This window comes from Sceloporus occidentalis, unplaced genomic scaffold (genome assembly GCF_023333645.1).
Source record: "Sceloporus occidentalis isolate IW3139 unplaced genomic scaffold, rSceOcc1.0.p SCAF_3, whole genome shotgun sequence".
In the NCBI taxonomy this organism is placed as follows: domain Eukaryota; kingdom Metazoa; phylum Chordata; class Lepidosauria; order Squamata; family Phrynosomatidae; genus Sceloporus; species Sceloporus occidentalis.
Window position 1 is genome coordinate 59,148,339 of NW_028316983.1, and position 27,736 is coordinate 59,176,074.

A 27,736-nucleotide genomic window follows, 5' to 3' on the forward strand; every position below is an offset into this window, starting at 1 on the left:
ACTTCATTGCAGCAAAGAGAAAAATTATTCAATGCTTGCCAGTGAGAATGGCATTTATGAAGATTTACATCCATAGCTGGTGGTTTGCATGTCCATGGGGCAGGCAATACATTTGGGATTCTAAACTGAACTTTTAGAGCTATCCAAGGTGCCAACTCTATTTTGGGGAATGGGTTCAACACTTAGGTTGTTAAGGTTGAAACTAAAACCTGGAGCAGATTTGATGTCCCATGGAGATGGAAGCTCCAGCTACCAGTGCTGTTGCTGTATTGTTCTGTGGGACCTTTGTTTGCAGACGCATGCTTATTTGGATTTTTGACTTTAATAACCAACCACCTGTTGCAATTGTTTGCTCCCTGAGGAATAATTTAATTGCTACAGTTTTTTATTATTTGTTTGCCATTATGGGACTTTAAAAAATGCTTTTTGGGTGCTTGTTAATAGTTGAAAAAATTCTAGATAATTTTTTTAAAAATGCATAAGAATGATGAAAGGCATATGCTACTATAAGGAAGATATATCTTACTATCAGCCCTCGATTTCATGAGGATTAGGATTTCAGGAGCCCCAAGAAAGTGGAATAACCATGAATATAGGCCTCTATTTTTCTTTTATCGGAGAGAACACCTCTCTAGGCATTTCTAGATTCTTTAGTGGAAGTTGACCATAGAATCATGCTGAATGAATAAGAAGTGCCTAGGGGGAACCTATTTTTACGATCATGTATAGGATGGCAATGAAGGTATACATGCAAAAAATTTTTAAAAGCAGTATCACTTGAAGATTACAGTATGGTCTATGGTGTATTGCAGAAAAATTCAAATTTGCACTGGAATGTAAATGTTGTCACAATGTGTGGTCAACTGTTCCAGAAAGGCATAACTGAAATCCTCAGTCTGGCTTGAGCGTTTGTATTAGACCCACACAATGACATCACTGTTGTTTCTCTCTCCCTTAATTTTTACCCAGATGCTCTCAACCTGGCTTCCAGGATTTAAGTCATGGAACTCTTTTCATGTGTAAACATCCTTGACATATAATACTTTTCCTCCTCCTTTCCTGTTTGGCCTGTTTCTCTGAAATAGATTATACTCCTCTATTTTTACATTCCAATCATAAGACTCATGCTACCAAGTTTTAGGGAGGCCTATAATATCATACTTGCTTTGCTGTGTTAAGAGTTCAGGTTCATCTTGTTAATTTCCTATGCTCCGTGCATTAGTGTAGAGACATCTAAGACCATGGTTCATTCCCCACTGTTCGTCCACTTCTCTCTTTAACAGGAGTCATTTTGCATGAGTCATATTGCCTGCGTTCTAGTCCTGGTCAGCCATAAAACCGTAACATTCAGAAAATCAGTTTCAACCTTTTCATGTTTAAAACCATTCAGGTTGAATGAGTAAATGGTGCTTATCTTTGTCCATATTATTTATTGTTTTTCACATGTGATTTATTATTTATATTGTAACATCACTGTTTTGATTTTAGTCTTTTCATTCTTTTTGTTGTGATGTCATTTTGGGAACCATTGTGAATGAGAAAAAGTGTTGTTGTTGTTGTTGTGTGCCTTTAAGTTATTTCTGACTTACAGGAACCCTGAGGTTTCCCTATCACATTTTTCTTGACAGAATTTGTATAGTGGAGGGTTACCTTTGCCTTCCTCTGAGGATGAGGGAGTGTGACTTGCCCAAGGTCACCCAGTGGGTCTCCATAGCTAAGTGAGAATTCAAACCCTGATCTCCAAGTGCCCCAGATTGGAGGGGAATGGCCAACAGTGTCCAAATGATAGGTACAAAAATTTTCAGACTCATGTTGTTTTAAATCATTCTACTCTATTCAAAACCAATAGTGCCTAGTAAATTGGCATGGAGAGCAATTTCCAAAGACCATTAGGACCATTTGTTCAGTAAGAAACATTAGTGAGCTAAGAAAGAATAAACAAAGAAAAGTGGGCAGGACATCTGAGCAAAAATATCAACAGAAATCTATTAAATGTGCCTGCAGTTTTGTATGGTAGATTTGAAATGTTATGTTCTTGCTTTTAAGTAGTACAGCATGTAATGCACACTTAGTTGTAGGGAGAAGATCAGAAGGAAACAAATTAATTAAATAAAAATAATCAGTGTTCAGTAAACCATATCTATTTGATAGTCCAGTCTATTTATGTGCATTGTTGTCATAGTGCACTTAAGATAGGAAGTTAGGCAGAGTTTCTAGAACTGTAGTGTTAAGCTATCTGATGGTCTTTCACTAGGGAAAATACCACCAGTTTTATAGTTTTCACCTTCAGCCTTTATGTCCCTGAAACACTGTCCCTGAAACACTGTGGTCAGGTTAAAGCACAATTTGCCTCCTGCTGCACCTGCTGTCTTTCAGTGTGTGCGGGTATGTGTGGCTGAGCCTTTGGATGTGTGCCGATGTCCGTATACCCTTCACCTTTCCTCTCCTTGGGAGAACTGAGCTCGAAATCTCTTCCCCCCCCCCACTCCATCCCCGCCTTTGCCATGCCTGCTGGCTGCTTCTGTTGCTGCATGTGAGGCAGAGAGCATTGTTTGAATGATGAGGCTGTACTAGGTTAGATAGACCCTGGTGCCTCAAGAGAGGGAGAGAGAGCAGCCGCCTCTCCCTTCCTCTCTTTCCTGCCCAGAAATCAGAACAGAAAGGCAGAAAGATCAGCTGCTATCTTCCCTGAACTCAAGGGGAACAGAGAAGTTGAAGATGCGAGAAGCGCATAAGACCGTTACATCCCTGTCTTTGCCACGGCAATGCCTTCCACTATGGCATATTCCCTAATGCCATAGAGGTACAGGCCAAGAGGACTTACCTTTCCCCACACATACCTTTCCAGGGACTTGGCTGTGGGAGCGAAGATTGCAGCTGAGACCTGCCACCATGCTAAAGTTTCGTGCAGACCGTCGGGTCAGGTAGGCTTTGTCAGTGATGCTTCAGAGCCATAGAGGGAAACAGTGGGTCATATGGCCTTGTGCTTCCCACTTTGGATACTGGGAAAGGGGAAAGGCTTCTGTGTTTCTTTATAATAGCTTAGGGAATTTCATTTTGGTCGGTGACTGCTGCATTGCAGTGCTCAGGGTAGCAGATGCTTAACTCGGGAGTTTGTGTAATGGGACGAGGCGAGGCAGCTGCTGGGAGGAAATCATTTAAGGCGGTTCTGGGGAAAAGTTGGCTTTCTTGTGCTAGGGCTGAACCCTGAAAGCTGGAATAGTGGGGAGAAGAAGGTGATTGGAAACATGCCAGCAGGAACTGCAGATGCCACACACAAATACAAAGGATGCTGGAAGGAGCAGTAAGGAGCCTGAGCATAAAGGCAAACCTGCCTCTGGCTGAATGGATTCAAGGCTCCTTCTTCTGAACCAAGGCAGAAAACAAAGTAGTTCAGTGGTTAGGAAGAGTCCCACAGGCAATACTTGCCCATGATTTAACACTCCTAGTGGCATCAGAAGCAGCTCCAGAGAAGTTAATTTCCCAAAGGCTTTGTAAAGTGCACTCAGATTAAGTCTTTCCTCACCATGTTCCAGCTTAGTAACAGAATACATCTTGAATTTACTGTGCCTTCCTTGTTATGCCAGAATAATAAGACAGCACCACATTTACACAGTAAGGAAACCACAAAGTGGCTATGTATACAAAAATCCTAACTCACAGTAATAGTTATACACAGCCAGGTCTTCATAGTCTGATAAAAGAAAAATGGGTCCTGGCCCCAAGGACCTTATATTTGAACATTTTGATATTGGGAGAGAAACAGGCAGAGAAATAGGCTACTAGAAAGAAGGAGAGCAAATTAAGCATGTGAGTAGTTGCAGGCTCTCAAACTGTTGTATTTGTGAGTATAAAGACTGGATTTTAACAAGAGCTTAAGATCTAGCGTAACTATGGAACACATTACTCACAGGTACAAATCAATTTTCTCTTTGATCTATGTATAAGCTGCACTAGTGCTGCTATAATAAAAAGTTTATTCCTGTATTTCCATAGAACTTATCCCCACTGGCCTGGCTTGACTCTATAGTTAGGAACTGATCACTGGACTGTTTTATGTCTCCTTGCCATTCTATTTTTTAAAATCACAGTAGCAGAAATATTTCTGTCCTTTTTCTTATTGCACTTTTAAAAGTCTGTTTTTCTTCCTTCTATTTAAATACATGTACGGAACAATCCTGTACATGTTTATTCAGCTGAAAGTCCAATGGCCGCTGGTGACTTCCATGCCCATTCTGGAGCCAGACTTTAAAGGAGTTATCCAAGGTGCTGAAGCCTTTTCCTAAATCGGTTCAGCAACCTGCCTAGCTCCTTAAAAATTTGGATTAAAACTCAGAATGAAGTCATCACCCCACTGACATGGATTTATCACCCCACTGACAAGTCACCAGTTGCCACTAGTATGCTCGCCCATAGTGAATTTAGTGGAACGTATTCTCAGTTAAGTTTGTGTAGGACTCTAGCCTCAAAGTAGAATAAACTCAGTCCTGGGCACACAGTTGAACTTTATTTCATTTGGGATGTGAACTAATGTCATATTCTTACCTGAGCTGGAATGAAATGGGATTATACACCAGCTGTTTAAAAATAAGAATAAAATGAATTCAGCTGATGCTATTTCAGACTTTCAGGTGAAACTCTACAACATTTGGCACTAGTCCTTGGTCATTTACCATCACAACTCAGAACAGTTATGCTTTTGGACTGGTTGTTTTCCTGGCTGTGGATTTCTGGCACTTATAGTTCAAAAAGTAACTGTGCCAGATTAAGTTTACCATATTCAAAATGTGGGTGTTCTGGCAACACACATTTGCAGTGCTTACTACTTGTGTATTGACATCATTTCAGCATAGCCATGGCTATCCTTAGTAGGCATGGCATCTTGAAAGGTCTAGTCTACATAACTGGTCCACATAACTGTGATTGAGCCACATAACTGAGGATACCTGTAGACTGTAGAAAATATGCAGGCCTATATTTAGGAAAATTAAAAAGGGAAACAGAAAGCTTCAAAACAGTTTATTAAAGCTGCTATGTTTTTGCTGGTCCTCAGTTACTGATAGGGATGCAAAGAATATTCATAAATTTTTTCATCCTTGACATGAAGGGAGTCTCAAGATAGCCTTTCAAGAAAATGGCAAAAGGCTGTAAAATCTTTCACACTTCTAACCTTTTTTTAAATAAAAAACCCCGAGTTTGTCCAAAAATCATGATTTTTTTGCACAAAACATTTTTCTTTGGCACAAAACCAAGATTTTTACAGACAAAACTCAGTGTTTGTGCAAATATCACTTTCGAACAAACGAAAATTTGGAAAAACATCAAATTTGGGGAAGAAACAGTTGAAAAACATGCATAGAGCCCCCTCATAGTCTCACCCAGCAGAGAGAACTATTTTGAAATTATTTGTTCTTCAAGAATGGAATAAGTCAGAATCCACATTTCCTCAGAGGAAATGGAGAATGTCACCTCAGTAGAGGCTCAGCAAGGTTCTTCTTGTCTGGGATGATTCCAGAGGAATGATTCCAAGCAGATGACATTGTGCAGCCATTCCCTCTTTTCCTCCTTAACAGATATTCTGCAGTAAGACAGAAGCAATATGAAAACACAGGATGGCTGAAAGTGGAAGATAATTTTACAGCATCCCCTGCTCCACAATAAAAGCCGTGGGTCAGGCAATTGCATGATAAAAGCCTCCTGTGGAAATGTCCCTGGTTTAAAATGGACCATGCAGCATGGACCATGGCTGTTATCCTAAACTGGGAGGTACAGTATAGAGATCCACCCAGTAGAACTATTGTCCTGTTTCCCCCTCCCTTCTTGGAGGACTTGCCTTTTTTCTGAACCCCCATCCAACAATGATCTTTTAGTGTCTGGTAGAGAGTGAGGGGTATTGTCAGCAGAGAGGCACCCAACTTTGGACCTATAGCTTGATACACAACAGCAATATCATCCACCAAAACCTACAGGAGGATTCATGGAAGGTCCTGCAGGATAATTTCGCCAAGGGTAGTTGTTCCCAGACAGACCTCCATCCACAAAGACATGTATAAAATTAGAAAATTACCTGTATATATATAAATTAACATCCCAATGGCAGCTTTTTCTGTATGAAAAACACTCTAAAGAGGGGGAAACTGGCATTACTAAAAGAGGGACTTCTCTCCTCTAACCAGTTGGTATTGTGCAAAGCTGAAAATAACAATCACACACACACACACAGAGGGAGAGAGAGAGGGAGAGAGAAACAATGATACATGCAGGCTCCAGATCACTGGAGTCAACTTTCTGAGATCTTGAAGCTTCTTGGGGTTACTCTCCATCCTTTCTTGCTAGTCAAGAGCACAAATACCTTTAAGCTCATCTAGGATTTATATTATGCATATCTCCTCTCCTTTCTTCCCTTACTCCTAGCATGACTAAAAAGAAGGGTGGGGTGGGGGGAAATACAGTAGTTGTGAGCCAAAGACTATGGCTAATCATCTCACTGCTTTCTGACAGTAAATTTACCACCAGGAAACTTTGCCATTTTCTTTCTTTGCTATGAATATTTCATCCAAAGGTGTCTTTATTTGAGGAGAGCTGATATTTACCAACTCTGGGACACTTTAATTTTCATTTGCAAGCTACTATGGTTAAGCCACAATTGGCAGAGTCAACAATGGGGTAACCTTAAATGATGCAGGATTACATTCTTTTTTAAAAAATAATTTTTATTAAGATTTTCTTATATACATACATAGCGAGAAAAGAAAAAAGAGAAAAATAATAATGACAAAGATGTACATACAAAAAAGAAAACAAACAACAACAAGGACATTATACAAATAGAAAAAAAAGTTACATTCTGTGTACATTATAAAATTACAAGTCAGTTCTCTGTCTTTATCCTTAATTATACTTCAGGTCACCACAAATAGATAGCAAGATAATCCAAAACTAAATTTCAGGCATAGAACATGAGTACAATATTGGACAGTGCCAATATTTCACCATCTAATTCTTTTAATAAATTAGTTTTTCATGGCAGTGTGATTGTGCAGTGGTACTGCATTATATTTCAGGACAGAGCAAGGACAATACAGAAACACTAGGTATATAGAGTCAGTGTGTAGGCCAGAGCTGTATGCTTTTTAAAAGCTTTTCTGCTGTTCAAGGCTGAGGCCAGAAAGATGCTTCAAACTACTCAACAATAAGTGGGTTCAAGGATCAGCAGGCAAGCTGCAGTAGTACAGAGACTAAATTGGGTTTTCAAGAAAGTCATCAGGACCCTGGACAGGACCCTGTATTTGGGCAGACAAGTCTGAGGTCAGTAGGCAAGTGCCTAGTGATGTTCAATCACTTGTCAGAGGACAACTGAAGGCTGAAATAATGCTGCAGTGAAATGCATGCTTGGCTCCACCTCTTAAGAATAATTCAATTACTTAAAAGTTTAGTTCATCCTGAAGCTTGGAATAGTTACTTTTTTGGACAATAGCTCTGAGATCCTCCCTTCTAGGATATTTAAAGCTATAGTCCAAACACCCAAGTTTTCCAAGCTCTTTAACTCTCCTTGCATACTATACTGGTCACTATCCCTAGGACTAATAGGGCAAAGGCAGGGCACTTTTGCTTTAGGAGTGATGGTGGGATTGAAAGGGGCAGAAAAGCAGGAGGGAGCAGAAAATGTCTCTTTTAATCTCACTTCCATCTACAGTCATAAACTGTGCTTCCTGGTTTCTGTTGCTATAGTGTTATAGTTGTCATAGTTTTTGCTGTAGTTGTATATAATTGTTACAGTTACTGGTAGGGAGATTCTGGAAGCTATAGTCTCTCTGTGTTAAGATGCTGACTCTGATAAACATAAGATCAGCAGATCAGCAGTTTGAGACCCAAGCACCATGTGATGGAATGAGCTCCTATCACTAGTCCCAACTTCTGCCAATCTAGCAATTTGAAAGCATGTAAAAGTGAAAGTAAATAAATAGGTACCATTTCAGTGGGAAGGTAACAGTGTTCCATGTAATCATGCTGGCCTCGTGACCATGGAAGTTGTCTTTGACAGTTGTAGCTCTCTTGGTTTAGTAATGGAGATTAGCACTGCCTCCTACAGTCAGACACGACTTGACAATCATGTCATATGGAAACCTCTGTGTGTGTGTGCGTGCGTGCGTGTGTGTTTTTTCAAGGCTCTGCTTCTACCCCTGTTTGTAGTTTCTACCATTAGGCAGAGTGAGGTGGTTGCCTCATGCTGTGAGGTGGAGAGTGGTATTAGAGGACAGGTTTGTGTGTGTCATTCACAGCCTGCCTTGCCTTTGCCTCTCATAGTCTGGCCTGCTGCCCACATATATATTGGAGGACATTGCCACAGGCAGTAAAATGTCTTGGTCCTGCTCTGGATTCCATGTGAACCCTCTCTTGTTCCTTCCATTAGGTGAATCTTTAGCTTTGGAGAAAGATATGGTGCCACATACATCATTCCATACCTCTCAGACTAATGTTATATAATATTATTTGTGGTCTTTGCCGTCATTCTTTCATTAGATGCTCTTATTCACTTCTAGATGGGTTGAGCCATTTTCAGCTAGTTGATCAGTAGGTTCTTTTAATCTGCTCCAGCCAATTGCCCATGGGCTCAGACCAAGACTCCTTGAAGTTCACAGTATCTTCTTAAAGGCATTGTTCTTTTTCCTCATGTACGTACTGAATGCTTCACTGCACTTTCATGCTATAATACAATTTTGGGCTTAGGTAAAGGAGTTGCGGGGGATACATGTGCAGAGAATGAGTTGCTTGTTTGGGAAGCACTGATAATGCTTAAAGTCTTATAATTACTCCGTATATATCCAACAATAAACAAGTGATACAGAAATAGCAGTGGTCTTAAGGCTTTAATGAAAGCTTAACCCTCTTCATAACAACACCAGGAATTTATATGAAACAAAACATGCTCATAGGCAGCAAGTGATTTGGAGGTTTGGCTGAGATCACCATTAACATTCAATATTGTGTTGACCTTGGATTTAGATGTGTAACCACAGCTGGATTTGGGGAAAGGGCTATGTGTACTAAGGATAACCCTGCCATGCCATGAATGTTTAATAGCAAGATGATTTTTCTTTTAAAGAAAAAAATTATCAAGAACATGTAAAGACCAAATTTGGAAGTGAAATTAAAACAAAGCATCAGTTTCTGCTTTGAGGTCTACAATACATAATAAAGTCTGCAGAGCATGAGGATGAGAAATTTAATAGAACAATGATGAGGCATTGCCCTTTGAAATGATTGCCTGTATCCCAGTAGGAGGCTTCTGGAAAAGTAAAAGGAAACTTGCCAAGTTCTTCAACAACCAGTGGCAGCTGATAGTTTCCATATCAGCAGGGCAATGGATTCTATAATGGAACTATCCAAAGTGCTGAACTATATTCTCAAAATTCTCAAGGAGCCCTGGTGGCTCAGTGGTTAAATGTCTGTACTACAGTCACTAAAATGCATACCCAGCTTGTTTGGAGCAATTAGCTTACACTTTGTAAACCGTTTAGAACAGGGGTAGGCAACCTGCGGCCCACGGGCCGGATGCGGCCCGGCAAGGCCTTGGGACCGGCCCCAGCCCGGTCCTGCCACCGATTGCCGCCGGGGCCTTTGGGGGGCAATTGTCTATAGAAGCCTCAGAAACATGCATTTATATTAACATTTTTTAAAAAATCAGCAATTTTTTTCACGTGTCCTCCATTTTTTTTTTAAACGTGTCTTCCATTTGAAAATTTTGTCCTACATTTGTCCTGGTTTATTTATATATTTATTTTTTTTAAAAAAAAATATTTAATTATTTATTTTTTGGCTTCGGCCCCCCAGTTGTCTGAGGGACAGCAACCCAGCCCCCGGCTCAAAAAGGTTGCCTACCCCTGGTTTAGAACATCGGTAAGCAGTATAGAAATTTACTTCCTATTGCTATTACCAAATACATTCAGCACCTTTGATAGCTACTTTAAAATTTAGGCTAAAGATGAGAGCAGATTCAACACCCTACTGGTATGGGAGCCATCAGCTGCCAGTGGCATAAGACCTCCAGCATGCCGGGGGAGGTGGAATTGGCATCATCTCCAAGAGCTAGAAAACATATGTCAGTCCAATCTGGAGAAGTAGATCATTTTACTAAGTCTTATTTTCTGTTTATCTTTTGCTTCTGTTTACTAACTCTCTTCAGTTTCTAACTCATTTTCTGTTTCTCACACTGCCATCACCACCACCTCATAGGTCTCATTGGATGGGTATGTGAGGGTTAGAGCCTCATAACCAGATTTGAATTTGGGAAGGAACGTTAGTCCAAATTAGTTTTTGTGGGTTTTTCGGGCTATGTGGCCGTGTCTATAAGAGTTTATTCCTGACATTTCAGCAGCATCTGTGGTTGACATCTTCAGACAATGCTAACCTGGAAGAGAGTGGGTATATATTTACTGTGTGACCCTGGGTGAGGAGGAGTGATTCCCATGTTAATCTGTGTATTGTTTTGTTGTTGATGGACTCCTCAGGGTAGGAGGATATGCAAAAAGGATTGGTGTCTGCTAATTGGTGATCATTGTTTGCTGGGAAAGCCTCTGACCCTGAGTGGTGTCTCATTTGCATTTGCTGAGTCCTGGTTTTGGTGTCCTTCAGGACTGGTAGCCAAACTTTATTTACTTTGAGGGTTTCTTCTTTCCTGTTGAAGTTGTCCAAGTGTTTGTGGATTTCAATGGCTTCCCTGTGCATTCTGACTTGATAGTCGTTGGCATGGTCCAGAATTTCAGTGTTTTCAAACAGCATTTAGTGCCCAGGATGGTTTGTAATGTGTTCTGCTACTGCTGATTTTTCTGGCTGAACACATCACAAACCATCCTGGGCACAAAATGCTGTTTGAAAACACTGAAATTCTGGACCATGCCAAGAGCTATCAGTTAAAACATAAACAAATGTCATGTTTAGACTTGAGTACTAGCTCCAATATATCTTATTATGTATATGCAAATATTCCATAATCTGAAAAAATAAAATCCAAAATCTGAAACACTTCTGATTCCAAACATTTCAGATAAGGGAGACTTAACCTGTACAAGTTTGCTATAACATTCTCTGCATGTGAATGTTGTGAGTACATACTTTGACCGACATTCTCTTGGTTAGTTCCAACTAGACTAACCGTTTTTTGAATGTTGAATCAACATGTAGATAAATCCCACTGATACAGCTGGTCTAGTGTAGTCAAGACTAAGATTTAGGCCTTTAAATGCACCACCATCCAACCCTTCATTGAACACAGCTTATCTCATCTGATTTTGGAAAGTATTTTGAGTACCCATCTCAATGCACATTTATGGTTTGCCACTATGGTTTTGTGAATAGACTAAAATATACCCTAACTTGTGGTTATATTGTTATTTTATTTATCTATGTAAAAATATTCCATACTTGTTTGCAGATCTCTCCTTTTGAAAGAATTATTTTCAAAATGCATCTGGTGAAGTAGATTAAATCTAAGAAAGCTTATGCTACAAACTTCTTTCTTTCAACTAGTGAGTTTTAAAAGGGCTACAAGATTCCTTTGGTACTGGCACAGTGATACCTTTGAATATGATTTCCAAAGAGAGTTGTGCAAGTTTTCATAAATGCAGATGTTCTGAGAGTACACATTATCTTTTGTTTTAGATCGTAGAGAAACCTAGAGATTCAAGAGGTTTTGTTTTAGATCCTGGAGCATTGAAGGTTTTTTGTTTGTTTGACACCCTGTTTATCTATTTGCTTTGCAGAAGTCTTTCTCCCGGATGTTTGTTATCTATACTTGGATTGCACTTTTTTCACTAAGAGGTTGTAGGTCCATTTCATAGCTCAGTGTAAATACTGAGAGAAGGGATGAAGTAAATGAGAAGTATAACTTATGCAAGACAAAAATTATATAGATTTTCTCATATTTACTGTAATGAGCAAACTGTTGATTTGTACTTTTACAGGCCACACAGGTTCATGACTCCTGGAGAGAGAGAGAGAGAGAGAGAGAGAGAGAGAGAGTGAGAGAGAGAGAGAAATAGACAACTGCTCTTACTGAAAAAACTAAAAAAAAAGCTACATCTCCTTTATTTTCCTCCTCTGTGCTGGTGGAGGGCAAATGAAAGCCTGCTTTTCTTAAGTAGCCACAGTAAAGTAATAAAACCCAGCAGGCTGAGATAACAAAATTTGTTCTAATTAAAATCTGTGTCTGGAAAAGTACATCGCAAAGCACTGCTGCCTTGATTTATTTCGGCTTCTGTAATTTAATATTTTTGTTTTAGTCAGTGTGCTGCTGCATCACCTACAAAAAGAACTAAAGTCTTATAGGGTAAACTCTGTTGTTTAAGCTGGAGCCATTCTACACATTATTTGGAATGAAGAAGTGGACTGAAATAATAATGTTATGAACTATAACCCTTTAAACTCTATGCTGTTCTCTCTCTCATTTTGAATATCTCCCCATTTAAAAACAAAACAAAACACTTCCCTTCCACTTCATAAGGGACAGAGATGTACTAAACATTTTTCTCTTGTGTGCTAATTTAATGCAGTCACTGAGGTTCTTTCATTTATTGGGCTCTGTGGGTGTGTGGGGAAAGTGTATGTGCCTTCAGGTCACCTGTCGACTTATGGAAACTCCATCAGTTTCATATAGTTTTCTTAGGCAAGGAATACTCAGAGGTTTTTTTGCCAGTTCCTTCCTCTGAAATGTAGTCTACAGCACCTGGTATTCCTTTGCAGTCTCCCATCCAAGTACTAACCAGAGATGACCCTGCTTAGTTTCCAAAATAGGGCATGATCTAGTGCCTTTATGATATTTCGAGTAAGGAAATTGTCCTATGTGACAAATGGTGGGTGATATCAGTGATAGCCCTCCTCCTTACAGAATTCTCTTTCCTAAAGGGCATGGCTGCATACACTATATGACCTGTATTCCACCCCTAAACCAGCGAGCATGATAGAAGATGTAGTTCCATTGTCAGCACCGAAGTAAGTTCCAAGTGCCCATCTGATCACATTTTGTATCTGAAATTGTTGGAGACACACCTCTGCCTTTGCCTCATTCACCAAAATATCTTGGATCAGCTCTGTTAATTTGAGTGACTGTTCAGAAATAAGAGTTATTATTTGATTTATATCCCACCGTCCTCTCAAGGTTGGGATACAAAGCAGCTTTAAACATATTTTTTAAAAGTTCTAATAAAACATAATTAATTATATACATTAAAATGAAAATTAAATGTCATACTATTAAAACATTGGTCAAAATTGTGACTAAGTAGCAATTGTAAATGCAAACCAGTTACAAATGAGTATAGCTAGATAACTGTTAAATGCTCATGATTGCTACTTAGTAATGATGTTTCTGTCAATTTGGGGAGGCGGGGGGGAGGGGTGGACCAGGAAAAGTTACTTAGTTAAGTTTACTTAACTAGTTAAGTCACAGTGAGCTAAAAGGTGTGGCTTCTGACTGCTTCGAGGGCATGGCATGAAGATGACGCATGCCCCCAATGCAGCTGGAAGCCGCTCTGAGTCTACCTAAGGTGGCTAGAAGCTGCCGGGAAAAGAAGTGGTGAAAAGCCTCTCTTTGCTGGTGGCTCATCTGGGAAAGTGGCAGTCCACTTTCAGAGTTGGCTGTCTGGTTGCCTCAGTCACTGGCTGGTCGAGGCTGGAGTGGCCAGAGGCCACTCCAAGCCACCAATCTGCTCTATCCCTAAGTTAAATATACTTAACACAGGTCCAAAACACACTGCAGAAATAATCCACTTTGAGACTGCTTTAAATGGCCAGGGATTATAGTTTATTGTGGCACCAGAGCTCTCAGACAGAAATGTCTCATAAAACTACAGTTCCCAGAATTCCCTAGCATTCAGCCGGGGCAGTTGAAGCAATTTCTAATTAGCTGAAACAGGATTCTAGCCCTCCTTTTTCTCCTCCTCATTTTATTCATTGATATGCCATCTTACCCCCAATAATGGGACTCTAAGTGACTTATGCCATATTTTTCATTTAAAAATCCAGATTAAAAACTATGAAAAAACATCAATTTAAAAATCAATTAAATTGTTGCAAAAAATAAGTGCACATTAGAATTAATTAAATGACAGTGTATAATCACAAAATAGCACAGTACATCATTGAAAGTCCATACCAGTCAGTTTCTAAAAGCTTGATGGCACAAGAATTTGATTTGCTAGTGGATGGAGAGTAATGACAGGGCCACCTTGGTCTCAGAAAGACAGAAAGAAGGGTCTTTTCAGAAGATCTTAGAGCTCTAGCGGGCTCAAGAGAGAGATAAAGTCCTTCAAATAGCCTGGACCCAATGTCTCATCTTTTACTTTTGAGCCCTGTGACAGATAAGAGTCTCTTACAAAATATCTCTTATTTTTTTTGGACCAGCATTTGGAGGGTCATGAATTAATAGTAGGGTTTATTTATGGGTATTTATGGTATGTGAAAATCAAAATTAATGTGGAATTTAGAAATTGTGTAATGAGAAAATTCCCTACTACGAATTTGGAATAGATATAAAGGCAGACACTGCCCTAAAATTCTTGACTGTCTCTCTCCTCAAGAGGCTTTGTGTAAACATGAACTGAGGGGGAAAATGGTTAATTTATGTGGATAAACTGGTGGAAAAAAAGAAGCTGGGGTTTGCAAAATTAAAAAGAGTCAGGAATTAGAGGGAGGGGGACTAAATTACACTAGTTGTCATATTATCAATTAAGGGGAAAGGGGTAAGAGAAGACTTGAAAAACTGACAATATGAAGGTAAAAATACAGCATGTGAAAACTTGCTATGTTCAGACGACAACCATTTGATAAGTAAATATACAAGTTACTACGTACCTAGGGTTGCCATAACCCTCCTGCCAGCGGGACATTCCCAGTTTTTCACCACTAGGGGGTGGCCCTGCATGGTTTCCTCCTTGACTCCCCCCCCCCCGCCCCGTAGTGTTGCCAATCTGGAGACTTTCACACCAAAATGGGTACTTTTCAGAGCCTTTGGTGTGATTTTGGTGGTTGGTTTTAATGGTAATTTTGAGAGTTGAAATAAGTTCCAATTATTTTTATTTAATTAAGGCTACGTTTTATTGCCATATTAACATCACAGGGACTTTTCAGGGATTTTGACTGAATATTTGGTGAGATATGGGGGGGATTTGGTGAGTTTTGGCCAAACGTTTGGGGAATTATCTTCGAGGCTTGTTGGCAACAGGAGGTTGCCAGACTCAGGAAGAGGAGCTTCTCCTCTGTTTGGTCCCCAAGGCAGCAGGGGGGAGAGGGCCATTTCCTTTGGCACCGAGGTGAGGATGATGATGAGGAGGAGGAAGAGGAGGAGGAGGAAGAGGTGCGTGGCCATTTTCAATATTTATTTTGCCCCTGTGTATTTTTTCTAACTTTGACTGCCAGGGCTCAATGCTCTGGAATTCTGGTGTCTGTGAGGCATTTGGCCTTCTCTGTCAGAGAGCTCTGGTGCCACAATAAACTACAATTCCCAGGATTCCATAGCACTAGCCCTGGTAGTCAAAGCAGTGTGTTTTGGACACAGATATCCTCCTTTTGTGAGTTAATGAATGAATCCAGTCCCTAGCCTTTCTATTTCTCTCACACACTGCAGGAGTAATAACCCACTTTGAGACTGCTTTAACTCAATGGTAGGGAATCCTGGGAATGCTAGTGTTTGAGAGACATTGAGACTTCTCTGTCAGAGATGGCTCTGAGGCCACAATAGACTACAATTCCCAGGATTCCCTGGCACTGAGCAGTCTCGAACTGGAACATTTCCTCGGTGTGGATGCACCTCGTGAGGCATTCTGGGCACTGCAGTTCAACTACGTTTGGAGGGTTATGGGACTCCCTGTCAGAGATAGCTCTGGGGCCACAGTGTACTACAATTCCCACCATTCCCCAGCACTAACCCAGGACAGTTAAGTCACTCTCGAACTGGATTATTTTCTCAGTGTGGATGCAGCTTTGGTGAGGAACTCTGGGCATTTCAGTCCAGCTATGTTTTATTTCTGCAGTGTATTTTGGACCAGAGACAAGGTGACCAGACATCCTCCTCCTTTTCCAGGACATGTCCTCTTCTGTCAAATTTCAAAATGTCCTCCATTTTGATCATGCCTAAGAAACATGCATTTATATTAACATTTTTTTAAAAATCACCAATTTTTTTCACGTGTCCTCCATTTATTAAAACTGTGTACTCCATTTGAAAATGTTGTCCTACATTTGTCCCGGTTTGGAAGTCCTGACTTATGGCAACCCTATACGTACTTAGATTTGATACAGAAGAAGAATGGGTTAAAGAATATATGATTAGCTAGGCACAGAATTTGGGTCATAACATTCATATGAGTCAATGGGAAAATATGTGGATAAGGGGATCAAAATTTATGTGCTCATACAATCTTAAAGAAGATTTGTACAAAATGATGTGTAAGTGATATATTACTCCAGGAAAATTTGTGAAAATGTACAAAGGGGTTAGTAATAAGTGCTGGAAGTATAGAAAACAAATTGGCTCTTTTTTCACATGTGATGGAGCTAAGATGTTTTGGTTTAAAATAAGTAAACAGGCACAAAAGATTCCAGGATTTAATTTGATTTTCAAAACAGAAGCATGTCTGTTGAATATGATAAATGAAGAAGATATAAGGAGAAAGAAACAGGGTAATTTAATTAGATATATAATAACAGAGGCTGTATGAGAGATATTGCCAAAGAGAACAATGTGCCAAATTACTGAGAAGGGTTGGGAAAATTAGTGGAAATTGCAGAAATGGAAAAATTAACCAATTTAATTGCAGGAAAATCAATAGAGAGTTTCTTAGAAACCTTGGGATGCTTTATAGATTTTCTGAAGGAGTATCCAGGAGAGGTATCTATTTATGGATTTGGGATATAGAGGATGAAGCAAGTACTTTACAATCCTATTTGTAGATAATAATGTTGAATAATGAAAGTACTGAAAATTAATAGTGGTATTAATTAAGTTTAATAATGTTGTGTAGTTATACATGGTAGCCAGGTCATTCAGTTTATATTATTAAAAAAGTAGAATTTATATTTTATACCGGAAAATATTAAGGGTACTTAGAAGGAGTATGTGAAGGTACATTTTGAGAGAAGTGAGAAAGTCTTGTGTTGTCTTTTTTTGTCAGTCTGAGTATTTGCCATTATTTTTGTTTTTTTAAAGGGGGAATGGGGAGGGTCTCAGGAAAATTAATGCCTCTTGATTGTAAGTATGTAAAGAATATCACATGTAAATATGTAAGTATGTTATATGTTTTTTCTGCATGTATTTACTAAAAACTGTTTCAAAATTGTTTTGGACCAGGAGTACACCATTTTCTCTACAAAAGTAATCTTTGCAGTACAGTTCCTGGTGGAATGACCATCTACATGTGATTCCAAAATTCATTGTCACAAAAGAGAATACAATTTTACATAAAATTTGCATTTTTATTTAAAAATAACATTCAAAATAATAGCTGTAATTTAAATATAATACAATTCATATTTCAGGGGTTTTATAAAAGGTGTGCAATTGGACACAGAATATGCAGTTGGAAAAATGAGGCAGGGACACAAACAAGACATATTAAGTATTCATTAAGCATTTAGGTACAAAGTTTATAAGGTAATCTTCGTGAAAACAGACAGAGTCCAGTTTTGGAGAGATATCTGTTTTGCTAGTACAGATTTGGTGAGTGAATAGGAATGGGTCTTACACTAGTGTAGGTGTTAATGAGTTGAGATTAAATTGTTCAGTTAATGAACTAGTACAAACTCATAAATGAATTGTTGATGTGTACTACAGTTAAGAACTACTGATTCCAGTAGAAAGACTACCACTGATACAAGGTATAAGCAAGGAGCAGAACTTATTTGCCGTTAAAAAAAAAAAGTGTGATGGGATTTGTGCAACTGAAATATGTACTTGAAAAAGCCCCAAACACTGTCATCTTTGTTAGGGCATTACCAGATGATCTGTGTGTCTTCTGAATCTGTTGCCCAGCTGCTAAATGTTAATGGGTAACTTGAAGGCTCCTGCTATATTCTTTCTTAGGATTTGTTATTTTTAAACTTTAAACGTTTTGCCCTGGACAATGCTTTACAGCAGTTATCTTAAAACAGAAAACTATCCCCTGACAGATTTTCAAAATAAGGTCCAAAAAGTAGGACACATGGCCACCCTAAATCTAGGACACTTTGAGGCATCGATGTCAAAGAGATAGCAAAATGTTTAGATTAAGGCACTTTTTAAAAATGGGACATAGCAGAAATAGGATTAATGCTTCCTCTGAAAGACTATGATATGGATGTTACCCATGATATGGATGTTACCTTCAAGTTGTTTTTGATGTCACTGGGAGTTCAGCAACCCTGTTGGAAGGTTGTAAATCCATCTGTCCAATCTTTCTGATAGCAGTTCTCAGTCTTGATCCTGTAGTTGTAATAGGGACCCTTTCACATGACACAATTATAGCACTGATTTCCCTTTAAATGCCATGGTCGCACCCTATGGAAACCTTGAATTTGCAGATTAGGGAGGGGTACTTAGAATTTTCAGCCAGTGAACCCTAACGCCTCATAGTGCCTTGGAATACAAACCCTGGGACTCCATAAGTTACATACATGGTAGTAGAGGTAGAATCATAGCACTATAACTGTGTAGTGTGAAAGGGCCCTATGACTTTTTCAAAAAGCCCTGGGCATGCCGAAGGTCAGTGGCATCACTAGGAGTATGTGGGGTACAAGCACATTTTGAGAGCCATAACAGGTATAACCTTATATATGGGCATTAGATAGTTACTTCTGAAACAAAGACAGGATTTAATTTCTATTTCTGACACATACCATGGAAAAATGCAAATGTATTTTATACTTGGAGGTGGCAACGGGAGAGCCTTGTTGAATGACACAGCTAATTACTGGGCAAGGAGTTGAAAATATGAGGAGCAGTAGATAAAAATGAAGAGCCTCTTTCCACTAATAAGGAACTCAGGCAGTGTATGCGGTAAGAAATGGAGCCAAACTGAGGCTGCTGAAAAAGTAAGAATATGAAACCTAAGGGGACAAACATTTAGAAAGAAACTAGCCCTGTGAGGGCAGAGCATTCTCAACATCCATGGAATGATGGGTGTACCTACTAGGCAGTAATGATGCACTTAAATATCTTGTTCCTGATCACACTTCTCTTCTTTCTCCTGTGGCAATAGAATTAAAATTATATATATATATATATATACCTAAATGTTTATAATTAAAAAAATATATAAAGTTTGAATGTGACAAACTTTGCAAGCATGTGTCTGAGTGTAAGGCTGTTGCTATGTAATGCATGAGGCCAACTGGCCAAATGTCACAGGACTTTTTGTATTCCTCTCTCTGCACTAGCATTTCTTCTAACACTGGCAAAGGCTATTAATATTTTCTGCTGGTTGCCCAGATATGAAATGGATAAAACAGTCCTGCCTGACTTTACAGCATCATCATAAGGAAAAGTATTGATCTTAAAAGTCTTTGTGTAATGCTGACAAACTGTAAACAGGTGTTTGAAGCAAAGGTAATTGAACAGAATTGGCTTACGCTGGGCCAGTTCAAATGTCACAATGAACAGGGGTTGCATGATAATGTATCCAGATGTTGTTGAACAGTAGTTCCCAGCAGCATTATCTATTATAGTCAGTGATGAGGAATGTTGGGAGCAGCACCTCAGCAACAACTGGAAAGCCACATGATTCTTATCTTTGCAGTAAACAGTAATTTATTGTGAAGGGAACAAATCTGTCTGTGTTTCTCTTCTCTTCCTCAACTGTGGTGAAGCCAAATCATTGGGACTGCACAAGCTTGTGTTGCAAAGCCCCTGATTCATGTGCTTGCATATATTTTATTTGTTTATTATTTGTTTAATTTGTGTCCCACCTTTCTCCCAACAAGGGACTCAAGGTGTCTTTCAACAAGATAAAATAAAATGAAAAACTACAACCAAAAATCAGATGATACAATAGTTTTAAAATATTGATAAAATATTATTATTAAATATTAAAACATATTGTTTATTCACTGGTTCTTTAACAGTGGCATCTACAATCACACAAGTCCAAATGTTTCCTCCCTGCAACAGGAGAAAGAAGTGTAAAACATACCAAGTTTGTTTGCCTTCTCCCCAACTCCTACCCCACTTCCTCAGTTTTAATTCACACTAGCAGAAGTAAGATATTTTTTAAGGAAGTACTCATGTTTATCACTTGCAGTCTAAAAAGGAGAAAGGGAGGGGATTGAAAAAGGGGCAAAAATGTGGCATCAACTTTAACTGTTTGGGGGTTTGTTTGTTTGTTTGAGTTAGCTTTCTTGGACATAAACCAAGGATTCTTGAACATAAAGAACAAGTAAATAAACAATATGTTTTAATATTTAATAATAATGCTTTAACAATATTTTAAAACTATTGTATCATCTGATTTGGGGTTGTAGTTTTTTTATTTTTCTTCTTTGTATGTAGTACTTTAAAACAATGGTATCATCTGGTTTTTGGTTGCAGTTTTTTTATTTTATTTCACTTCTTTGTATGCAGTACTTAGTGATAATAAATGCTCAGGCATGAAACATATTTACACAGTTGTGGAAGTGGGATGCAATGTAATAGGATCCAGAAACATGCAAATTATGAATCTTGCCCTGAATTTTCAAAAGACTGTATAATGTGAGACAGATCTTTCAGACATTTACAGTGGTCAGTTAGTGTCGATGTGGGGAAGCAATAAATCTGCTTACGAAGAGTCAGTTTCCCAGATTTTAAAACTCTGTCTGAGAAGATTCATTTTCTTATGTGTACAGTAGTGAGGACTCTTGTATTAATATAGAATATTTTCACATGGCATCGTTATATCATTCCTTTATCATCCCAAAGTGTAGTGGAATCGTCTTAACAGATAGACGATTCCAAAAGATTTTCACCTGAGGCTGTTAGTGTTCTTAAAACATTGATATATCAGAATTCAGCAATTCAACTGTTTTGAAATCGTTTTGTAATCATTTATTGCTGAATTCTGATACGTCAACGTTTTAAGAACACTAACAGCCTCATGTGAAAACCTTTAGGAATCGTCTATCTGTTAAGACGATTCCACTACACTTTGGGATGATAAAGGAACGATGCCATGCGAAAATCTTCATTCTGTAGGGAGCCTTGGTCAAATGGTGGTACTGCAGCCACAAGACTGTGTGAGTTCAATGCCAGGCAGGGCTCCAAAGTTGAATCAGCCTTCCATCATTTCGTAGGTTGGTAAAATGAGTAGCCAGCTTGTTGGGGTAATTAGCTTACTTAGAGAGTGCTGAGTTAACTGGTCAGCAGTATAGAAGTGTACATGCTATTGCTATTGCTATTGCTATGTAGTGTGCCATGAAACTATTGTCTTTGTTCATACCTCTGCTAGTGGTTTAGAACTGGTGAATATAATTCAGTTCAGTAGTTTCTCTTTCGAGTCTTCCTTTGTAATTTCCCTGTTCAAGACTCCAGTTTGTAAATTCCTTACTATGTGTCCAGGAAGGCTGAAATGCTGTGGAACTACTTTTGGATTTTGTCATTTCTAATGCCAGATTTCTGTCCATTAATTCTCTTGTGTAGAGATTGCCCTGTATGTTCAATGTAGAGCGTAGAGGGACATTGCTGGCATAGGATAGCATATATCACTTTGGGGGAAGAGCAAGTAAATATACCTCTGGTTTTGAGTGATGTTATAGTGGCGGACCTATTAGGATGGTCCACCCTCAAAGGCTGATGGAACCCAAAAGGTTCCAAGAAGCCCTAGAGGGGTATACGACTGGCACTGACAGCGATTCTGTTGATGCCCTGGCTAACATCTGGGATTCTAATCTTTCCAGGGCTATATACAGTGTCGCTCCCAAGCGTCATTACCGGCCTGCTTCCAATAAACAACCTTGGTATACGGAAGACCTCAGGGTAAGGAAGCGGGCTGTGCAACGACTAGAGTGTAACTGGCGAAGACATCAGCGCTTATCCGACAGGACACTCCTTCGCTCTCACTTGAAGGCTTATGGAGTGGCAATAGGTGCAGCAAAGAATTCGTTCTATGCTGCACGTATTGCGTCCGCAGAGTCGCGTCCAGCAGAGCTGTTCAGGGTTGTGAGGGAGCTAACCCAGCTCCCTCCCTCCCTGAGCCCTATTTTGGTACCATCTAAAGCCTGCTGTGACGATTTTAACAACTTCTTCGCGGATAAAATCTCTCAGATTAGGGCTGATCTCGACGCCAGTATTTATGCAGATCCTGTAAGAGAGGCGTCCGAAGCGTCCGTGGCCCCAGTTATACTGGATCACTTTGAGTTTGTTAGTACCGATGAAGTGGACAAGATCCTTTGAAGTGTTAGGAAGACGACGTGCTCTCTTGATCCCTGTCCCTCATGGTTAGCAGCTCAGGGGGGTGATGTGGTGTTGACTATGTTGCACCGCATCGTTAATACATCTCTAAGAGAGGGTCAGTTTCCATCTAAATTGAAAGTAGCAGTGGTTAAACCCTTGCTTAAGAAACCCTCCTTAGACCCCCTGATTCATAACAACTATCGGCCCATCTCGCTGCTACCTTTTTTGGTGAAGGTGATCGAGAGAGCAGTCGCCTTCCAGCTTCAATCGATCTTGGATAATACTGATTTTCTGGACCCATTTCAAACCGGCTTCCGGGCGGGCTATGGAGTTGAGTCTGCCATGGTCGCCTTAGTTGATGATCTCCATCTGGGCATGGACAGGGGAAGCGTGTCCCTGTTAGTGCTTTTGGACATCTCAGCGGCTTTCGATACCATCGACCTTGGTATCCTTCTGGATCGCCTGGGGGAGTTGGGTATCGGGGGCACTGCTCTGCAGTGGTTCCGGTCCTACCTCTCGGGCAGATCTCAGATGGTGGAGCTGGGGGACTGTCACTCCGATACGAGGGCCCTTACATCTGGTGTCCCTCAGGGAGCGATTTTGTCCCCTATGCTATTCAACATTTACATGAAACCGCTGGGAGAGATCATCCGGAGACATGGGGCGCGGTGTTATCAGTATGCTGATGACACCCAAATAGTCTTCTCTGTGTCTCCGACTGATGCAGTAACTAAGGATGGCATCTCTCCTCTAGATGCCTGCTTGGCGTCGGTAATGGACTGGATGAGGGAGAACAAACTCAGTGTGAATCCAGGGAAAATGGAAGTACTGGTGATAGGCTCCCCGGTTCCGGGTGATGAGATCTGTCATCCGGTCCTGAACGGGGTCACGCTCCCCTTGAAGGACTCGGTGCGCAGCTTGGGGGTGCTCCTTGACTCGTCGCTCCAGCTAACATCTCAGGTGGATGCGACGGTCAGGAGTGCTTGCTATCAGCTTCGGCTGATACGCCAGCTGCGTCCTTACCTGGACCGTAGGGACCTTGAAACTGTTGTACATGCTTTAGTAACCTCTCGATTGGATTTCTGCAATGCGCTCTACATGGGGCAACCCTTGTACCAAACCCGGAAGCTGCAAATCGTACAGAATATGGCAGCTAGACTGGTCGCTGGTACTTCCAGGTCGGACCATATAACACCTACCTTAAAAGATCTTCATTGGCTGCCTATTCGCTTCCGAGCTCAATACAAGGTGTTGGTTTTAACCTATAAAGCCCTAAATGGCTTGGGCCCAGGGTACTTGGAGGACCGCCTCTCCCCACATAATCCGCCCCGCACACTTAGATCATCCGGGACAAACCTGTTAGAGGTTCCTAGAACACATCTTGTAAGGACCTCACAGAGGGCTTTTACCATCGTTGCCCCGTCTTCCTGGAATAAGCTCCCCTTAGAGCTTCGCTCTGCTGCCACATTGGATTCTTTTAAGAAGAATTTAAAAACATACTTATTTAGATTGGCCTTCCCTCTTTAGTTTTATTGATTTCCTCTGCCCCTTGTTATCTTCCTTTGACCCCGAAATATATGTGATTAGATTGTTTTTACACTGATATGTGTATTTTTTTCTTTATTCCTGTTCCCATTTTTGTAGTAATGTTTTAACTTTTATATTGTAATCTATTTTGTATCGTAAATGCTATTGTAACTGTTTTTAACATTTGTAAGCCGCCTTGATCATTTTTTGGAAAGGCGGGGTATAAATAAAATTTATTATTATTATTATTATTATTATTATTATTATTATTATTATTATTATTGGCCCACAAAGAAAACAATAAGGAGAATTTGCAGCCTTTGCATGATACTGTGAAGCCAGTAGCCTTGCTTTCTTCAATGTTTCTTTCCTTCTTTTTGTGGGGTGAAGGCTCCTATATAGGTCCAGTGGCAATTGGTGTTTTTTGAGAGAGGGGAGAAAATCCACTCAGTTTTACACCTGCTCCTCCCAGAACTTTTCCAGTTTGTACAGGGCTCATCCAGGTGCACATGCACAGGGTCTCCATTTCAGCTCCCATCATCACTAGTCAAAATAATACATCAGTAAGTCCAGGGACAAGCTCAGCCTCCCCAAAATGCTGAAGAGCTTCTGCTAGTTAAAGGTGGGCAATTATGAGTAAGTTCCTCATTGAAAGGCAATCACAGTGGGCTCTTGGTATCCGCTAGGGTTTAGTTCCAGCCCCCCCCCCCCCCCGCCATGGATACCAAAATCCATGGATGTTCAAGTCCCATTAAATACAATGGCTTAGTGCATTTCATTAAATACAATGAAATGGTATCCCTTATATAAACTATGGAGGGCCAGCTGTATGTGCAATAAAAATGTGGGTGAGGGGATAAGGGAAAAGTGTATTTTTAAAAAGGCATGATATGGAGAAAGTTGATAGGGCATAACTGGCAGTTGAGGTCATTAACTAATACTGAATGGTGGGAGATTCAAGGCAGAGAAAAGAAAGTGCTTGTTCACATGTAAGTAGAATCATAGAATAAAAGAGTTGGAAGAGACCACAAGGGCCATCCAGTCCAACCCCCTGCCATGCAGGAACTCTCAATCAAAGCATCCCCAACAGATGGCCATCCAGCCTCTGTTTGAAGATCTCCAAGGAAGGAGACTTCACCACACTCTGAGGGAGTGTGTTCCACTGTCGAACAGCCCTTACTGTCAGGAAGTTCCTCCTAATCTTGGAATATTGTGTCCAGTTCTGGGCACCACAATTTAAAAAGGATGTTGAGAAACTGGAGCGAGTCCAAAGGAGGGTGACTAAAATGGTGGAGGGTCTGGAAACCATGCCTTATGAGGAACGACTTAGGGAGCTGGGGATGTTTAGCCTGGAGAAAAGAAGATTTAAGAGGTGATATGATAGCCCTGTTTAAATATTTGAAAGGATGTCATATTGAGGAGGGAGCAAGCTTGTTTTCTGCTGCTCCAGAGAACAGGACCCGGAACAATGGATGCAAGCTACAGGAAAAGAGATTCCACCTCAAGATTAGCAGGAACTTCCTGACAGTAAGGGCTGTTCGACAGTGGAACAAACTCCCTCGGAGTGTAATGGAGTCTCCTTCCTTGGAGGTCTTCAAGCAGAGGCTGGATGGCCATCTGTCGGGGTTGCTTTGATTTAGATTTCCTGCATGGCAGGGGGTTGGACTGGATGGCCCGTGCAGTCTCTTCCAACTCTATGATTCTATGATTCTATGAAAATGTTGGACTGGATAAACCTTTGGTCTTACCCAGCATAGTTCTTCTTCTATTCTTCATCTGTCTCTTTGAGGCTTCATGAATACCGTGGTGATGTTTACTCTCTCAGCAACAAATAATTATCTTAACTACCATGAAGATCCATGATTCTATTGGTGCAAGGAGTGCCTCTGTTTATGCATATTGTGACTATCTCATAACATTTCATTATGTTCTTACTCGGTCGTCAATTTATCCCCAATTCATCAGTTTGGCTATCCTTCGCCAGTTCAGTTTGGCTATCTTTCTGGTGATTCATTCTTAGCTAGGCTGGTGCCGGCATGCAGTTTACCATTATGGCTGCACGTGAAGCCCTACCAGCTTGATAGGACCTGCCAAAATTTGCACAGTGTTGGTATAGCATTTGAGACTAAGGGTCACCTCCACATCACAAAAAGACAGCATAGTAGGATTTGTGGAGGAACTAATAATTAGTTATTACAAATACCAACAATAATTACATTTTTTAAAACGGATGGACAGACGGACAGATCAGTCCTCTTTCACTGATAACCAGCCGTTAGATTGTGCATACAAAGAAATATGGATTAAATTATTATTCATTTAACTGAGTTTCCCCAACTTGGCTCCCTCCAGATGCACTTTAATGTCAGTTATCGTTGACAGTATGATCACTGTATTCTAAAAGATGTTGAAGGAGCTAAATTGGGGAAGGTTGACATAACTAATGTCATTGGCACCAACATTTATATATTTATACCTGCTGCTATCAAACCATGTCTAACGCTGACTGATGATTTTGAAATATCGATTCTTTGACTGATTTTGAATTCTGAAGTGTCTTTTGAATTCTTAGCCATCAAGCACCTAACTAATGCAGAGCCCATTCCTCTTTGTGTTTTTCCAGCCATAATGAAAGACGGAACACTTTTCTTAACCCAGTGACTGGCCAAATCCCAGAAGAGAACAACCAGTTTGACTTGCAGAGGTAGGTCTTTAGCGTGTTGCCATTTGGGGGTATAGATGAAAGAGCATGTGATAGAAAGGTTAAATGTGCCATCTGTAAAAACCAATAACATTCTGTTTCCTTCAGCAATCCATGTGAAGAAAGAAAAATATGGATGTGCTATAAGGCAACTTCTGATGCATATGTATAGCCATTTGTATGTTGTAAATAATCTCTTACTGAAGCTGCTGAAAGACACTTTATTGTTTTCAATGACTTTGGACCTGTGATTGTGCATGTGACAATATTACAGTAAAGAGGTAAAGGTATGTCCTCAGGGCTCTCTGTAATAAGTCTTTCTCCCCTCTTTCCCCTCAATTCCAGATCTACCTCGGACATGTCAAACAAAGCAAGCAGCAAGCGGCCGGCAGCAGTCAGTAGTGAATCGTCCAATCATACTATGGTTTCAGAGACCCCTCAGGAACGAACAAATGGCAGGGTATGCTTAGTACAGCAGAATGGCTTCTCATGAGAACCTTGGTTCTTTTTCTCCCTGTGGTTATGCACTGCAGTGAAATGTTGCCCAAGATATTAAGGTTTTGAGTCCCTCCATCTGTAAAACACTAACAGTAGTACTGACTGCCATTGTGAAATGCTCTCTGATACAGAAGAAAAAAAAAAAAAAAACACAAACCAAAACCACCCAGGATAAATCTCCCAGCATTGGAATAGGAAAATTATAGAATTTAGCGAATATACTAAATTTGAACAAATAATTAGGCAAAGATATAATATGGAGGCAAATGAAATTTTGAAAGGTATTACAAGAGAAATATATGAATTGTTATCAAAGCATAAGGAGAAAGGAGAATCTATTAAGATAATATGGGAGAATGACTTAGCACACATGATAAATATTCAAGAATGGGGAAAATTTGGAATCAGTGTCATTTAAAAATTTATACAGATGAAGGAGAATTATTACAAATTAATTGGAGATGGTACTTAACATCAGAAAGGTTAAACTATATAACTAAGAATTATTCAAGGATATGTTTGGGGAGTTGTCAAGAAATTGGTACTTATATTCATATGTGGTGGGGTTGTAGATCTGTAAACAAATTTTGGCAATTAGTATTTAAGGAGATAAAAGA

At 39.9% G+C, this 27,736-nt stretch overlaps 1 protein-coding gene across 14 annotated transcripts in view; it reads left to right on the plus strand.

The window, feature by feature from the left end:
* The window catches only part of PLEKHA6 (pleckstrin homology domain containing A6), a 269,710-nt gene that overhangs the window by 165,245 nt on the left and 76,729 nt on the right, over nt 1-27,736 (plus strand). For 13 of the 14 annotated variants that reach the window (XM_089514587.1, XM_089514583.1, XM_089514591.1 and 10 more), the window contains exons 2-3: nt 26,544-26,624; nt 26,967-27,081. In XM_089514587.1, coding sequence (XP_089370713.1) covers nt 26,980-27,081 — 102 coding nt within the window. In that variant the 5' untranslated portion in view covers nt 26,544-26,624; nt 26,967-26,979. Of the gene's footprint in view, nt 1-2,905; nt 2,925-26,543; nt 26,625-26,966; nt 27,082-27,736 lie in introns of those variants that run through there. The other variant, XM_089514588.1, reaches the window with a different exon arrangement.